The sequence below is a fragment of the Gracilinanus agilis genome, chromosome 4, assembly GCF_016433145.1.
Source record: "Gracilinanus agilis isolate LMUSP501 chromosome 4, AgileGrace, whole genome shotgun sequence".
Taxonomy (NCBI): domain Eukaryota; kingdom Metazoa; phylum Chordata; class Mammalia; order Didelphimorphia; family Didelphidae; genus Gracilinanus; species Gracilinanus agilis.
In genome coordinates this window covers 438835715-438853356 of record NC_058133.1, presented here as the reverse complement: position 1 = coordinate 438853356, position 17642 = coordinate 438835715, and the positions used below count along the sequence as shown (strand labels likewise).

The 17642-nt window shown below is 34.2% G+C and overlaps 1 protein-coding gene across 3 annotated transcripts in view; it reads right to left on the bottom strand.

Moving 5' to 3' along the window:
* Window positions 1–17348, bottom strand: part of MTF2 (metal response element binding transcription factor 2) — a 32677-nt gene extending 15329 nt beyond the window's left edge. The window contains exons 1-6 of one of the 3 annotated variants that reach the window (XM_044671990.1): window positions 17253–17348; window positions 16799–16899; window positions 15443–15591; window positions 6984–7079; window positions 5884–5952; window positions 3502–3625 (exon numbers count right to left, since the gene is read on the bottom strand). In XM_044671990.1, coding sequence (XP_044527925.1) covers window positions 3502–3625; window positions 5884–5952; window positions 6984–7079; window positions 15443–15591; window positions 16799–16899; window positions 17253–17328 — 615 coding nt within the window. In that variant the 5' untranslated portion in view covers window positions 17329–17348. The remainder of the gene's footprint in view (window positions 1–3501; window positions 3626–5883; window positions 5953–6983; window positions 7080–15442; window positions 15592–16798; window positions 16900–17252) is intronic. The other 2 variants (XM_044671989.1, XM_044671988.1) reach the window with 2 other exon arrangements.
* Window positions 17349–17642: the final 294 nt, after the last annotated feature.

Here is a 17642-nt window from a genome sequence, read left to right as displayed (position 1 = left end):
TTGGAGTTATATAACCTGAGTTTAAATCCTGCCTTTGCTAACTAGATGGCCTTGATTAAGTCATGTCTCCTCTTTGATAATATTTTCTCATTAATAAAGTGTGATATTTAGTCTAGGTGACCCCTGGGTCTCCTCCAGCCATAAATGTTGAACATGATCTGGAAATTATATTATCCCACATATTTAAACAGCTTTGAAGCAGAGAGAAATTATGCTACTGTTAAGTTATTAAATTTTAGTAATTATGTAGGTTTTAGTATTTGGGATGTGAGATAAAAAATGACTTGCCTAAAGTAATAAAGATAGAGTCAGAACTTGAGTAAAAAATTTGAATTTGAGTAAGAAATGAGAATTTGAACCTGAATCCTCTATATCAAGCTACTTCAGGATTTGGGCCAAGAATGAAAATGATCAATTTATGTATGTCTCTTTACTCAAAAGCCAAAAAGAGGTAAGCCCTATATTAAACCAATTAACTGATTGCTTGCTTTGGGGTTTTTAAGAGAGAGAAAAGGGGAATACTTTAGTGTTTTAAGTAAAACTATAACAAAATAACAGAGATTCAAGTTTTGCAGGGTTTGTTTTTAAAAAGGGAACTCTGTATATATCCTGGAGTATTACACATTTAGTCCTATCTCCTATGCTACCTACAATTCAACCTAACAATAATTAATGTCCATAATCAGTATATGAAAATATTTAAAGTACCTAGGACAATACTTTTCTATACCTATCAGACCACTCTTCATTAAAATATATATATTAAACTATTCATGAAGTCATGAAAAAACAACTGGAGGCTTTCAATTTATTTGCTAATTTGATCATTATAAGATATTCCATAATGGCTAATTTAATAAAGTATATTAACAGATTTTAGAATGGTCTTCAATATCAAGAGGTGAAATAAATGGCTTTTTGCTTAGTCTTTGATTAGACTAAGATCTGAAACACTATCTATCCAAATGCAGTGGCTCAATTAAATGAAACATTTAAGATACCAAAAATTTCCTTTGTCTCGAAAGAGCTTTGGTCATGGCTCTAAATACTTTTTAAACATTATTTTATTATACAATTTTTATTGACCAAAAAGAAACTGATATTTGAAAATTACAAAAAAACAGAAAATATAAATTTCATTGGTGAAGCAAAATGCATATATATATATATATATATATGAAATGCAAAGCTGAAACAAAGACAAAGTAGTTTGATGGCCCTTAAATAGAAAATTAACTTACAGAAATTCACACAAAGAACAACTTTCTATAGACTATCATCATCCAACTTAATTTTATACTTTTCATCATAGAATGAAATCTAATTCATAATTATCTATAACATAACAACTAAAATCAGTTTAAAAGCTCAGTCTTAAATCTGAGGTTGTAGTGGTAATGCAAGTTATTACTGAAGAATTTTATCACGTTAAAGAATAAGAGTACTAACAGGTAGATCCTATGTAGGCCAAATCTAGATGTATCTGCAGTAGTGCTGAAAAGTACCAGCCCCTAGAAGAAGCAAAGTATTTTTAAATGAACATATTACACTGTTTTCTAGATATACAAAATTCTAATGAAAGAGGAGATCATAATTATTATCATTTTAATCTTGTTTTCCATTTTAATGATTATTATTTAAAATATTAGATGAATTACTCTAAATTGTTCCCTCAAATTTTATCCAATGAAGGAAGCAACACTGAAAGCAATTCATATCCTTTTTTTTTTTTTTACTACTAATAATGTTACTTATTGTAGTTGATTAACAAAACATCAGTGGACGATATACCTGAGGAAATGCAGAGAGTTTATCACCTCATGAAAAATTTACCTCACTGGCCAATGAATAAATTAAGAAAAATTTGAAGATACATTAAAAATACCTGCTAAAATGCCTCTCAACCATACATAGTCTCCCTTAAAATATAAAAACTGTTTGTGGCAATGTGGCAAAATTTCTATTCTTATACTTTACTGGTGGTACAGTAGATTGGGTTAAATTTTGTGGAGAAGAATCTGGCAATAATTAAAACAATATAAATTTTTGAAACTCTATCCCAAAAGGAAAAATCTAGAGATAAAAAAGTAATCTATATAAAGATATTCACATGAACACTATTTAACAGAGTTAAAAAACAGAAAACAACTGAACCACCCAACTAGAAAGTGACTAAGCAAATGATAACAACAGAATGAAATATGAAAAAACAATGTTTGTGAAACATATATGAAGATGCTTACATGAAATATCAAATGGAACACAAGAGTAAACATTACAACTACATAAAAACATTACACACATGATCAGAAGAGAATTAAGTGAAATTTAATCTACTTGGCTCTTTTTAACTATCAAGCTATTTAAAATCATTTTTTTCAAATAAACTTTTTGTATTCAAATTTCATATGGAAAAACCCATTTTCAAACATTTGCTTTAGCACATTACTCCACTTGATATGATCTGGATTTGCCTTTAAAAATTTTCCATTATCTACAGACCATCAATAATTTTTTCATTCCTTTTAAATTAGTACACATTAATTTACATCTTGAAACTTCAAATGATGCAAGGCTAAAGTGAACAAATAAAATTCTAGATATTTTACATTAAACTAAATCATTTAGCTATGAGGAATAATATTCTATTCCTTGATCTGGGAAAAAAAAAGCTAAAATTAAGTTAATATTCTTAAAACATCATACTCTGCCCCCAAAAGAGACAAATAAATATTTAAGAATTTCTGACAATCTTCACTTCTATCAACTTCACTAACATGTTTTATTCTGACCTGCAAACAGTGTTCTTTTCATTCTGGTCAAATCTATAAGGGGGTCAAGGTGAGAAGAAAAGCCTAATTTGTAGTTTCATTTGCTCAAATTAAATTTGAAAAATTATTATATTGGAAGAAAAAGGAGACAAAGCCAAGAGTATATATATACTATTTGGAGACAAGCTGGCAAAGAGAACTTGTGAACTTAGAGTCAAGAGATCTGAGTTCAAAGCCTGTCGTCTCACTACCCATGAGAGCAATGGCAAATCTCATCAATTTCCCAGAGCCATTCCTGATCTGTAATGTGAGGAATAGTAAAAATTGCACCACCTAATTTAGAGTTATTGCGAGGAAAGAACTTTGCAAACTTTAAAACCACTACATAAATTTAAGTTATTATCCCAAACAAAAAATTTTCCCAATTCCATCCTTTACAACCATTATTTTCAGCCTTTGGTGTATAAAATGGAACTAGGAAGGCTTTCTCTCTTCTAAATTGTTCCATTTTCTTTGAACACTGTACCTATCCTTTATAATTAACAGGAAATGGCAGATACAACTTGCCCCATGTATTCTTACTAGATTTCTCCCCAGATTCGAAAATAGGTTTTACTTTAGGTTTGCAGACTCTAAAGGCACAGAGGTCTCAAGCAAGCTTATATACTTATAACTATGTCATAGTTGCTTTAATTAACCAAAAAAGCACAGAGAGAATAATGCCACCTACCTCTCCAGGGTGCAATCTATCCCAGTTTTCATTAATGTACGTCATAAGTTCAAGTTCAGAATCAAAATATTTCTTCTTGTGAATAACACTTAGGTTATAAAGGCAAAGGTGTGCTATATCTACCCTGTAATTCAGAAATTGTCAAAACATATGAAGACAAACTTTTGATTCTCAGAAATCACATACATCTTCTTTCACAAATAATTAAAAATCATAGGATGACATAAAAAGGTCAAGTGTCATTTTCCAAATATATTGTATAGGATATCCTCTTTCATGAATTGGATGAGATGGCCTTTGTTCTGAGGTCCCTTTCAATGCTGAAATTCTGTAATTCATCAAAACAAAGGCCAGTAACATAACAATTAATACAGAGCAAAAAGATTGTGGAGTTTTAGTGGAAAATTAACTCATATCAAACAATTTACTATAAAATGGAATTTTTATATGATAAAAAGAATTTGGATGATGCTTGTAATTCAGTGTAAGAAAACTTGCCCTATATAAAAAATACAGCCAAAAGAAAATTTTAAATTCTTAATCCATGGAGACCAGGTACCAGACTGATTTTGGAATGCTAATATTACTACAACGTAATCAATTTTTTAAAAGTTTTTTGTATAAGCAAGTTTGTTGGCTATTTGCTATATATGTAGTTATTTCCTCCTTGAAAAGTCTGTCTACAATAGGTATCTCACCTCTTCTCCTCGTTTTCTTCTTAACCTCCTACAATTCAGCTTCTGACCTCATCATTTTACCAAAATTTTCCTTTCCAAAGTTATCAATGATCTAATTGCTAAATCCTTTTTTCAATCTTCATTTTTCTTGAGCTCACTTCAGCTTTAACACTGTTGATCAATTCTCTCTTAATTCTAGGTTTATCTAGGAATTCTAGAATTCCCTGATTCTCTTCCTTTCTATCTAACCACTCCTCAATCTCCTTTCCTGGATCTTCATATCCAGGTTATGCTCACTAACTGTGTGTGTTCTTATGAGACAGCTTTGGCCTAGGCCCTCCTCTTTTTTGCCTCAGTATTACTTCACTCTCTGATCTTATCTGCTCCCATGGATTTAATTTTCATCTCTCCATGATGATGATTCTCAAGCCTACCTATTAAGCCCTTGCCTTTCTGGTGACCTTCAATCTTGCATCTCCAATTGCCTTCCTAACATCTCAAACTGGATGTCCAGTGTACATCTTAAACTCAACATGAAAGTCATTATCTCTCTCCCTAAACCCTCTTCCCTTCCAAATTTTCCTATTGCTGACAAGGGCACCACATTCTCCTAGTCTTTTAACTTAAGTGTCATCCACATATCCTTACTATCTCTACCTCCCCTGCCTCCTCCACCCCAATATCCAATCAGATGCCAAGGCCTGTTGAATTCACCCTTATAACATTTCTCAAATATACTCCTTTCTCTCCTCTGACGCTACAACCACTGGTGAAAATTCTTATCTCCTGTCTGGACTACTGTAATAGTCTGCTGGTGGGTCCACCTGCCTCAAGTCTCTTTCCACTCCAATCCATTCTTCATTGAGGAATCAAAGTAATTTTCCTAAAGTGCAATAAGCTTCAGTGGCTCCCTATCATCTCCAGGATCAAATATAAACTACTTCATTTGGCGTCCAAAGAGCCTTATACAAGAAGATTTTCATGGCACTTCTTTAATTTTAGCACCTCTCCTTAAATATATTTCCAAAGCTTAGATAGTGCCTGGTACATGTTATTCAGTCATTTTCAGTTGTATCCAACTTTTTGTGACCTCATTTGGTGTTATCACAGCAAAGATACAGAAGTAGTTTGCCATTTCCTTCTCCAACTCATTTTACAGATGAGGAACTAAGGCAAACAAGGGGTATGTGACTTGCCCAGAGTCAAGTGTTTGAGTTCATATCTGAATTCAGTCTTCTTGATTCCAGGCCCAGCACCCTACTGTGCCATCTAGTTAACTTTGTACACAGTAGGCACTTAAAAATTTTATGACTGAAGCAATTAGTAAACTATAAACAGAGTGATGATTTCCAAAATTATTCTTCCTTTCCATTCCCCAAGAATTACAATAGAAAGTGAATACTAGATAAAAGTTATGAGGGGATATTTTAAATATAAGAATTGTTTATATTGTACTACATATTATCCCCAAGGAAAAAAAATAATTTGAATATGAAAACTTTTAGAAAATAAAGCATTTAGTAGAAAATAACTACATAATAAAGTGGTTTCTCTAATCAAAAGAAAATGAATATTAACTTGGTGAAACTATAAGGAGGTAGGAGGAAGAGAGGCTTCTAAAGAAGCTAATTTTTATTTAAATACATAAAATATTTCGCTTAAATTCATTGGGGGAAAAGAAGTTTTTTGAAATGCCTTTACTTACCATTGTAAGGGCAGACGTTTGAGGTATTCCGGTCCAGAACTACAGACAGAGCAAATGAATGTATAAAATCTAAGGGGAAAAAAAAAATCAAATATACACTGGATAACCAAGGCACATGAATGTACACATATGCAATATTCCAAGTAATGTTCATTAGTACTTCAGTATAATCAAGACTCACTTGTGAAAACACACCTTTGATTAAATGAATGTAAATGATTGATCTGGAAAAACTGTTCGCACCCCATGGGAAGAAATAGGAAGAGAGAAGCCCACAACAGGATGGAGTTAAAATGTCTCCTGACTTTAGAATCAGGAGTCCTCAGACTTAGCCTCAGGTCTGTTACTGTAACCTCAGACAAGTCATTTCATATCCATAAGCCTCACTTTGGTTACTTATAAAATGAAGTTTGGCTAAAATGAGGTGTTTAGTTCTAGGAATCGAATATCCCATAATTTATGTGTATATGAGTTTTAACTGAACACTAAAAATTTCCTCAAGTTATGATGAACCAAATTCTACTTACATCTTCTACAATGATATCTATCAATGTAAATTTCATTTCAAATTTTAAAGCATAGCATGGATCTCCTCTTTCAATTTTTAAGTAACATTTTATTTTTCCCCAATTATATGTAAAAACAATTTTTAAATATTCTTTTTTTAAACTCCTACCTTCCATCTAAATATTATGTATTGATTCCAAGGCAGAAGAGAATTAAGAGCTAGGCAATGAGAATTAAGTGATTTGCCCAGAATCACACAGCTAGAAAACGTCTGAGATTGAATTTGAACCCAGAACCTCATGTCTCTAGGCCTGGTTTCTAATTCCCTAAGCCATAAGCTGCCCTTTTACCATTTGTTTAAAATAATCTTTGAGTTCCAAAATTCTCTCCCTCTTTCCCACTCTCCCTCCTCCCTGAAATGGTAAGCAATATGATAAAAGATTTTACATACATGATTGCATATTAAATGTTAAATTCCAGACTCTTAAAAGTCAATATTATGAGTTAATTGTAGGAATCTAAAACAGCACAAATGTTAAGCATATTAAAATGTTTTACAAATAAGGAAAAGCAGTAAAGTTTGAATGCCTTACCTGTCACCAAATAACATTGGCTTTTGAAGGCATTGCACACAAGCCTCATGAAACCACTGCTTACATTTGCAGCACTGCAACATTTTTAAATACCAGCTTCAAAAAAAAAGGATATGTTGAAATTATTACCCTTATATTAGTATCTTTTTAAAAAGTTCTTTGTAAACTAGAAAAGGTTTTATTGATTTTAGAAAAAAATCCATTTTGGGGGATCTGTCAGTGAAAACAAAGTACATTTTTTATCTCCTTAGCACTTGCCATAAAGTTCTTGAATTTTTGTTAAATTTAGAATTTTGGTAAGAATGTAGTGAAATTATAATACTGAAGACTTTTTAAAAATTCTTCCTTTCCCTTTCATACTGGTGACATGTAAGGTTCTCCTAACTATGTAACTATAGTTAATCTTCAACTTCAGAAAAACTCAACACACCAGTGTATACAAGTTTTAGTCACTGCCTAAGCAGTGTAGATGAGCTTTGACAGTTATGAAAGAATTGTAAAAAACATGAAGCTTTTAAGATGCAGGGTTACAGGTAAAGAAAGGAAAGAAGCTTTTAAAATATCTTATAAAAATTTAATAATCTTTTATACAGATTCCCTGAAAGAGTTGGCATATAACAAGGGTATTTTTATTAACCTCTCAAATGTACTCACCATTTAGAAGACTCCTATTTTTAAAATATAGGTGGTGCCTCCTAAATGCCAGAGTGGTGGTGATGGTGGGTTATCTTGCCATTTACAAATTAGCATAAATTAGTTTGACATTTGACAGTCACTAAAAAACTAAGAATTTCTATCTAGGTAGAGGAAATCTGCAATTTTGGAACACGAAGCACTACAGGAGTTAGGGTAGCATGAATGAACTGGGATCTTGAAGAAATGAGGCACTAGAAGGTTAGAATACACAAAAAGAAATAGAGTGACAAAGATAAAAAACTTTATCTTTAAAAGTTTTCCTAGACCCAAGAAAGGCTAAGGAATCTGTCTTTCTCCTCTTCCTTCATGCACACACTTTTTTTTTTTACTCCTAGGTCCTTTGACAGACCCAGAACTTAAATTAGTTCTATATCTCTATTACAGTATAGGTTAAGAGTTCAAAACATCTGTATAGGCTAGTTTGGCAATCAAATCACCATTTACAACTAAATTAAGATTGGAGCACCTAAAGAATCCCCTGAAGAGATTGCATTATTTAAATTCGCACTCTATATTTCCAATGGGCTAGAACCAATTACTGTATTTTATTATAATGTAACATATCTGTGAACTTGAATACATGTGACCACTTCAAGGGACTTTTTGCATTCACTGGAACTTAGCTATACAGCCTTTTTTCTCTGGAAACATGTAAGTTGGAGACTAGCTATACTCCCTTATCACTTCAGTTTCTTTTATCAGCACAGCAAAATAGAATACCTGAGGGCATCTAGGTGGCTCAGTGGATCGAGAGACAGGAAGTCCCAGGTTAAAATCTGACCTTACATACTTCCTAGCTGTGTGACCCTGGGAAACCATTGAACTCCCTCATTACCTAGTCCTCACCACTCTTCTGCTTTGGAACCAACACTCATTATTAATTCTAAGATGGAAGGTAAAGGTGTATTTTCATAAAAACCCAAGATTTAAAATTTTGTTTGAAAAAATTTTCAGGAAAAGAACCTTGCTAATCCAGAAAATGAACTATTTGGAGAAAGATGCTTACAGAAACCTACACTGAATCAAGACAATCCAGAATGAACTTTAGGGTACAATTGATTGAACTTAAGGGGACTGCACACAATTATTATTATTATTATTTTTTTAAACCCTTACCTTCTGTCCTGGAGTCAATACTGTGTATTGGCTCCAAGGCAGAAGAGTGGTAAGGGTAGGCAATGGGGGTCAAGTGACTTGCCCAGGGTCACACAGCTGGGAAGTGTCTGAGGTCAGATTTGAACCTAGGACCTTCCGTCTCCAGGCCTGACTCTCAATCCACTGAGCTACCCAGCTGCCCCCTGAACATAATTATTTTTAATGTAAACTTTTATGCCAAAGAGGATTGCCCCCTAATTGACTTTTTGTCAATGCGCTTAGCAAAACATTGGATTTGCTTTCTTTCTATCTCTTCTACTTCCCTCTTATCTCTATGCAATTAGAAGACTTTTAGGGGTACAAGATGATTATGTCAAATGATCAAATGGGGAGACAAGTCTCCCAAATGATCACAGGGGAGATTGTGGTAATGAGATTAAACCTACCTTGCCCATTTTTATATTTAATCACTAAGAGTGTAAACACCACCATGTAATTCTCTAGTGGGGGAGGTCTGAAATCCACATGTGCAAGAGTGGGTGACAAATCAGAACTGACTGACTGCCCCCTGGGTAGTTCTAAGCAAAGCATTTGTTGTGATTAGACAGGTAAACTAGAAGGAAGGCACAGGAAGTGAGGCAAAAGAAGCTCCTTTTAAAGGGAGTGACAACTTCTTGTAAGTTAGTTCTTGTTTCTTAGAGTTGGAGTTAAGAGTGGGAGATGCTGCTTATTGGACCTGACACCTTGGTGAGACTGTTCTTAAATCTCTTCCTTTGAACTGCCACATGGTGAGTGATTAAGACTAACTCCTTCTTGGATTGTTCTGAAGGGACTCTTTTGAGAGAGGCTTCATGATTGAAGCCTTGCCTTAATCATCCTCAGGCTTTCAGCTCTTGGTCCTTGGCTCAAGGCAGAAGTTTCTCTGACTGAGGACTAATTAGACCTGCCTGGGTTGAGCCAGGGGCCGGAGCAAATTACTTGGTGTTTTAAGTTAGTTATCTTACTCTATCCTCTCTAATTTTCTTACTTTCACTCTCTCTTCTCATTTGTAAATAAACTACCATAAAAGTCATTCTGACTTGAAGTTTTTCATTAGGAATTAAATCAATTCCTTGACGACCACCCCTTTAAATATTCAGTCCAGGGGGCAGCTGGGTGGCTCAGTGTATTGAGAGCCAGGCCTAGAGATGGGAGGTCCTAGGTTCAAATCTGGCCTCAGACACTTCTCAGCTGTGTGACCCTGGGCAAGTCACTTGACCTCCATTGCTTAGCCCTTACCACTCTTCTGCCTTGGAGCCAATACACAGTGTAAGATGGAAGGTACGGGTTTAAAAAGGAAATAAAACAAAACAATTAACTAAATAAATGTTCTGTCCGACCAAACCCTAATTTTCCCCTTCACAAGGAAAGGAAGAAAAGGAGGAAGGAAGGACACTTGACTTTTTGAAGCTTCAGCCTGTTGTTTACTAGGACTGTGACCTTAAGAAATTCCCTTAAGTTCTCCAAGGCTCAGTTTACTAATATACCTACCTCCCAAGGTTGTTAAGGAAAACCTTTTTAAATTAATGCATCATGAGTTAATATATAACCATTCCTAGTATCCTGTATTGCCACATCTAAATATTATACCTGAATAGCCAGAATTATAAAGGGCAGTCTTAAAAAAGGGAAGATCTCATCAAAAAAGCAAATGGTAGTGATTAATGGAAAAAAAGAGAAAAGCAATCTCATTATTTTGCCTTAGAGAAAAATGGCAGAGGGGTGTGTGTATGCATGCATGTGTGTGTACATGTGTGTGCACATGTGCCCATATGTTTTTGTAAGCATGCAATCAAATGAATACAGTGTTTCACATGGAGTGAGCTTCGGGTCTTTCTTAACACCAGTTCTCTCTTATTAGATGTCTCTTTAAGTGACTAATCATCTACCAATTGTTTGGTTCCTTTAGGAACATACTATTCCAGAGCACAAGAACAAGACTATCATCCCAATTCACTATGCCTAAGAGATCACTCTGCCCTCAAGAGCTACTGAAGTATATAGCTATCTATCCCTCAGAGCCAACATTATCAGGTGGCCCCAGACTGCTTGAGAGTTGACAAGCCTACTTCTAATCTGTTGCCCACCATAACCTAAGAAAAAGTAAAAACTAAAACAATTAAATCAATAGCTTATTTGTAATTCAAAACCCCTGTCTGGATCTGCATACCTGTGGAAGAGTAAAGCATTTAACTTCTGTGACAAGACTTTTTTCTGTTTTACATTAAAGAAATTCTTTGGTTGGTGTGAGTTAATGAACTCTCACAACTTTGGACTATACTTTCTTACTAAGAACTTCTAAGTCCTATCCTTATTCTAAAGAACTACTTCATACCTAGAAGGTGCTTTTGTACAAGAAGAAGCATCTTCCCCCTTTTTAACTCTCCTCTTCCATTTTATCAATGGATTGTTCATTGCAGCAATGGATATGATTATATTGTCCACATTACAACACACAGTTGGATAGACAAATATAAGACTTCGTCATCAGACAGTATAGATAGACAATCACTCAGGCTCTGAGATGAAGAGATTGAACTGCCTTTAGAAAATTATGTTTTCATGACACTAAGCTTCTCCAAGAAATTAAGGTCAACCTTTTTTAAGCAAACATTCTACCAGTGTTATTGTATAGCTGTAACACTATGGAACATCAGTCACTAAACATAACAATGAGTATTCTAGGGAGGGTAATGGAGAGGCATGTGGTAAGGGGGAGCAGATTATAACATAATAAAACAAATAACTTCAAAGAGAAGGTATAACATATCCATGATGGCAAACCTATGATATGATACGCAGAGACCTCTCTGTGGACACATGTACCATCCTCAGCAGAGTCAGTTACTAGAAAGGCAGAGGGACTCCAGCAGAGCTGATTCCTTCCCCCTCTCCATCACACTTCCCCACCACTCTGTGCTTACTACCCCCGAGTGGAGCACTCGGACCACTCTCCTTCCTTTCTCCCTCCCATCTGGGGTAAGGGGGTTGGGATGGGGCACTTTAGGCAGCCTGGGGGTGGGGCACAGCGTGTGATCTCTAAAAGGTTTGCCATCACTGACATATATCAATAAGGAAGTGTACAACAGAAAAAGAAGAGAGTCTGGTAATGTGGAAGATCAAGGTAGGAAAAATACACTGTTCTACTGGCATCTGTATGATGCAGGAGAAAGTTAGGAGGGCATCCAACATGTTGGGAATTTATAGGAGGAAATGGATAAAAATCACACAGATGGCAGACACTGATGGACTGGATTACAAACTAATGAGAGAGCTCCATTTGAAAATTAGAGAGTACTGCGCACATGCATTTAAATGTTCAAAATAATTGTTATCAAATTAGTTGACATAGGAACTTTTGCTTTAGAAGTTTGTTTTTTAGAACTATTCTAAATAAGTTTATTCATTTTTATAATTTCTTTTACTGGTAGTTTCTTTCTTTTTTTAAAAAAACTCCTTACCTTCTGTCTTAGAATAAAAACTGGGTATTGGTTCTAAGGCAGAAGAGTGGTAAGGGCTAGGCAATGAGAGTTAAGTGTCTTGCCCAGGGTCACACAGCTAGGAAGCGTCTGAAGCCAGATTTGAAACCAGGTCCTCCTGTCTCTAGGCCTGGCTCTCAATCCACTGAGCCACCCAGCTGCCCCCTTATTGGTAGTTTCAAACCAAGATCAATGGTAGGTTAGCATAGTTTGCTTAGTACTTTGGCTTTATCCTATTCAAAATTTTACCAATAATTTGACAATGATGGCATTAAATTATCTAGTAAATAAAAATAACAATGGTGAACTAAATAGAACAAAATGAATTTAAGAAAAATAAATATAACTCCTACATCTTGATTTTCTAAAAACAAATCAACTATACAGTATAAGCTGAAAAAAATCTGACTTAACAGTAGGTCACAGGAGAAAATACTTAGGAATTCAGTTGTTTTCACTCTAATAAAAGCCAATATTATATGACAAACATAACCAGTTTCTGGCTACATTAATAAAATCAAAGTCTAAGCAAGAAGGGCAAAATTCATTATCATACAGACCAATTCAGAGTGTTGAATTCTGTATACTTCAATTTAAAAGGACATTACAAACTGGAAAAGAAAAAGGATGGTGATTATCTGAAAACTCTAACATGTGGCAAATAAGGAATAGATAATGTTCAATTCAGAAAACATAAAATTATGAAATGGATATTATAACAACTATCTTTAAATACCAGAAGGATTTTTTTACTCTAAAAGAAAGATTCAATTTTTAAAATAAATTTAGAATGCAGAATGGGGAACAAATGACAGATGTTAGAGAAAGACTAGCTTGGCTTAATATAAGAAAGAGATTTCTAACAATGACACCTACTCAAAAATGGAATAAACTATTTTGTGAATTCCTCATTTTAGGTGTTTAAGAAATAGCTAGATGATAATCTATCAAAGATGATGTAGAAAAAATTTTTTCATTTGAAGGAAGATTGTACTCACATGAGCAATACTTCTAACTCCTGAAATGTCTCTTTTATGAAAAAGATTTCATGTTCTATGTCTAGTTTTCAGTCAGGGATAATTTTGATATGAAGATAAAGTAGAGTTACATATATTTGCTGCTTCTACTTGGTACTATAGTCCTGAATGTAGCTTTTACTCCCTTAAAAATTACATGCCCATGAACCCTTGGTGTTACCATTTAAAATATCATTTAAGATTCACATAGTCTTTTAAAATTTTCAAAAGTTAACATGTACATCTGACTTGACCCTAATGATCCTTAAAAATAGATAGATGAGAAAACTATTTCAGAAGTTATTTGCTCACAGTCATACAAGTGGTAAATGGTGAAGCCAAAACCAGTAATTAATCAATGTTAAAAGCATTATATGTTAGGTGCTGAGATAGAATGATAAAAATAAAACAACTTCTGATTTCAAAGAGCGTTCATTCTCCTGGAGGAGATGTACATATGTAAGTATATACAAAACAAGTGTAAAGTACTTTGGAGAGAGAGGGCACTAACTTCTGGGGAGGATGGAAGTGAGTTGGGGACCAATGAAGACTTTGGACAGAGGGTGGTGCTTAAAAGGGATCCTTTTTTTAAAATCCTTGCCTTCTGTCTTAGAATTGATACTAAGTACCTGTTTCAAACGAGAAAACTGGCAAAGGATAGGTAATTGGGGTTAAATGATTTCCCAAATCTGAACCCAGAACCTCCCATCTGTAGATCTGGCTCTCAATCCACTGAGCCCCCTAGGTGATTCTGCTTAAGGTGAATCTTGAGAGAAAATCAGGAATAATATGAAGGGGAAGTGAGAAGAGAAACCATTCCAAGCATGGGGGATACTCAATACCAAGGAATGGAGATGGGAATTGTTGTGTATAAGGAATAACAAAAAGGTCAATATAGAAGGTCATAGTGAGGAATGGAGAATAATTATAAGGATGGAAAGGTAGGTAGAAACTAAGTTGTTAATGGTTTTTAAAACCAAACAGTGGAGTTTCATATTCCATGCTGGAGACACTAGAGTCACTAGAGTAGAAGCAACATGGTTAGAGCTGAAATAAGGAATTCAAGTATTCTGATTCCTAGTCAAGAATATATTAGAGAACTTCATCTATTATACCATTACCTCCAAGTATAGTAAATAATACTATGTTTTGTTCATTTTAATGGTATGTTTCCTTAGATAAATAAATTTTCTGTTTAGTTCAAAAGTCCTAATTTCTGCCATACTCAGATGAGGTAGACAACTATTAACTAGTCTGCCTTTGATAAACCCTATATGAAAAGTGGAAGGCATTTTAATTTAGATATAGAAGAGGATCAACAAACACAATGTCTTCTTATATTTATCTATTGGCTTCAAATCATTTAAAACAGGCGCTATGAGAATACAGCATAGAATCTCCATCCTACTATCAGTTTATAATCTAGTTGTTCAGAAATTGGAATAGTTTCTCTCCTTTCCTTCAAAATTCTACCTGATCAAGTACCTCTTATAATAACTTGGTGAATAGCCTAAATATGTGGGAATTAGAAGTAAAACTAGCAACTAGGAGCTGAGAGTCCTGATCAAATGCTAATAAATGAACACGATGTCTAAATCTTAACAAACCTGATTTTAAAATTTAACTCCTCTTTCTATTCTCAAACACCTGGCTGGAAAACAGTTAAAATATAGAAAGACAACTTCTTAATGATTTCTACCCAAATATGATTTTATTCAACCTACCTTGCACTGCTATTGTAGTATCTTGAGCATGTTAGGTGCCCAAATAAATGTTTAATTGAATTGCTTATAAAATAGGATTAATCCCTCTACCACCACTACCTCTCAAGAGTAGTAAAATTTAATTTGATTTATAACAAGTCCACCTTATTCCCACACATCCACACTAATATCTGCTTTTTACTCATCCTAACACTATTAGTTGCTAGAGGGCCAATAACAATAAGGTTGACATTCACCAAGAACATTGAGGACCAGGAAAATCTTAGATCTCACTGGGAGACAGTAAATTTCTTCCCTTAGTTATCTTATTAAGTCAACATTACTATTATTTAAAAACCCTTTTAAATTCCCAATAAATAAGGATTTATGGGCCATGTTAACTAATTGAATAGAAAATGTTATTTTCTTACTCTCCAGGGCCTCCACAGTAGCAGTAGCATTGCTGAGCATTGGTTTTATGACCTGGATCCCATTCTAAGTCTGCCACACTGTAGGGTAAAGTCTGCTTCATGACTTGTAACGCTTTGGCATTTGGTCCTTTCTTAAGCGCACCACCCCTCTATGTGAAATAAAAAAAAAAAAAAAAAAAAAAAAAGACAATTAGCTAACAGTGGAGGCTAAATTTTAAACACTGTTTAAAATCAATGACTTGCAATATGTCTCAAAAGTTTCTATTTTAAATATTATTTTAGAACTATTATTGAAAACTTTTCCTTGTTGCTTCTGCCATTAAAAAAAAGTCAGTTCCATTAATGCACTGCTGGTGGAGTTGTGAATTGATCCAATCATTCTGGATGGCAATTTGGAACTATGCCCAAAGAACACTAAAAGACTGCCTGCCTTTTGATACAGCCATACCACTGCTGGGTTTATACCCCAAAGAGATAATAAAGAAAAAGACTTGTACAAAAATATTTATAGCTGTGCTCTTTATGGTGGCAAAAAATTGGAAAATGAAGGGATGCCCTTTGATTGGGGAATGGCTGAACAAATTGTGGTGTCTGTTGGTCAAGGAATACTATTGTGCTAGAAGGAATAATGAACAGGAGGAATTCCATGTGAACTGGAATGACCTCCAGGAATTGATGCAGAGTGAAAGGAGCAGAACCAGGAGAACCTTATACACAGAGACAGATACACTGTGGCACAATCGAACAGAATGGACTTCTCTACTAGCAGCAATGCAATAATCCAGGACAATTCTGAGGGACTTATGTGAAAGAATGCTATTCACATCCAGAGAAAGAACTGTGGAAGTAGAAACACAGAAGAAAAGCATTTGCTTGATCATATGGGTCAATGGGGATATGGTTGGGGATGTAGACTTCTAAGTAATCACCCTAATGCAAATATTAATAATATAGAAAAAGGTCTTGATCAATGAGACATGTAAAACCCAGTGGAATTGTGCATTGGCTATGCAGAGGGGAGTGGGAGATGGGGAGGAAAAGAATACGAATCATGTAACCATGGGAAAATATTCTAAATTAATTAATAAAATAAAAATTTTCAGATAAAAAAGTTAGTTCCAACATTTATTAAGTACTTCTTTCTTAATTCTTTTCTTTTGTATTACTAACTTAACTTTAGAATCACAATCAAAAATGGTAGGGCTGGTATAGTCTAGTAATCCTTATAAAACTTGTTTCTACATACCTTGGGTTATTCATCATTTTCCACAAACAAGTCACATGTAGACAAAAATTAAGGTAGAAAAATTTACAAATTTTATTTAGGGTCATAAGACAAAAACCTTAAAAATATACCTTTGTTGTTGTTGCAAAAACACATTGCCGACAGAGCCATTTTTCATCGGAGTCAATCACACTGGAATCAATATTAGGTGTATGACATAACTGATGATACCCTAAAATTTTGAAAAAACAAATTAGATGTCCAAATATGGAAAATTTCAAGGACACATTTCAAAATAAAATTATCTTGCTTACAATGTTTATATTCCTCAATAATATAATACTTTTCTTTTTTCTGTAAAAGCACACTCCAAATGTCAAATGACTCTTAAATAAGATGAGCCCAGAATTCAATTTATTGTCAAATATATTCTGTATTTCAAGAGGTAATAAATGAAAGTATAAAACTAAATTTATTCAAAATAATATTTCATATTATATAACGTTACATGTAATGTAAATTATATGGGACCTCAAAATACAGAGAAATGTCTTAAGACTAAGAATGAAATGATATCCTACTTACCTTGCCCACACTTATCACATATAACCATTTCATTAGGAGCTTCTGAATACTCTTCCTGACATATTGTACAGACCATTTCCCCACTTCCAGTGGCTCCTGAAGATAAATGAAAATATTCTTTAATTAGGCAAAAAACTGTGATACATAAAGGTTTCATCTAAGTCATTTCCATTCCAGAGAATGGCTTGTAGTGAGAATGCTTTATTGATAGAGTTAGAATAAATTCTCATTAAGTAATACTGTAAGAAAATGGCTATTTCTTTAACTGCAGGGTTTTCTTATAGCATGTCAGCATGTCAGAAAGAGAAGTCAACAGTTAAAGTCAAGATCTTCATCCTTTCCTTGTTCTGCTAGGAAGAAGCAATTATGTTCTCACCTTTGTGCCTTGCT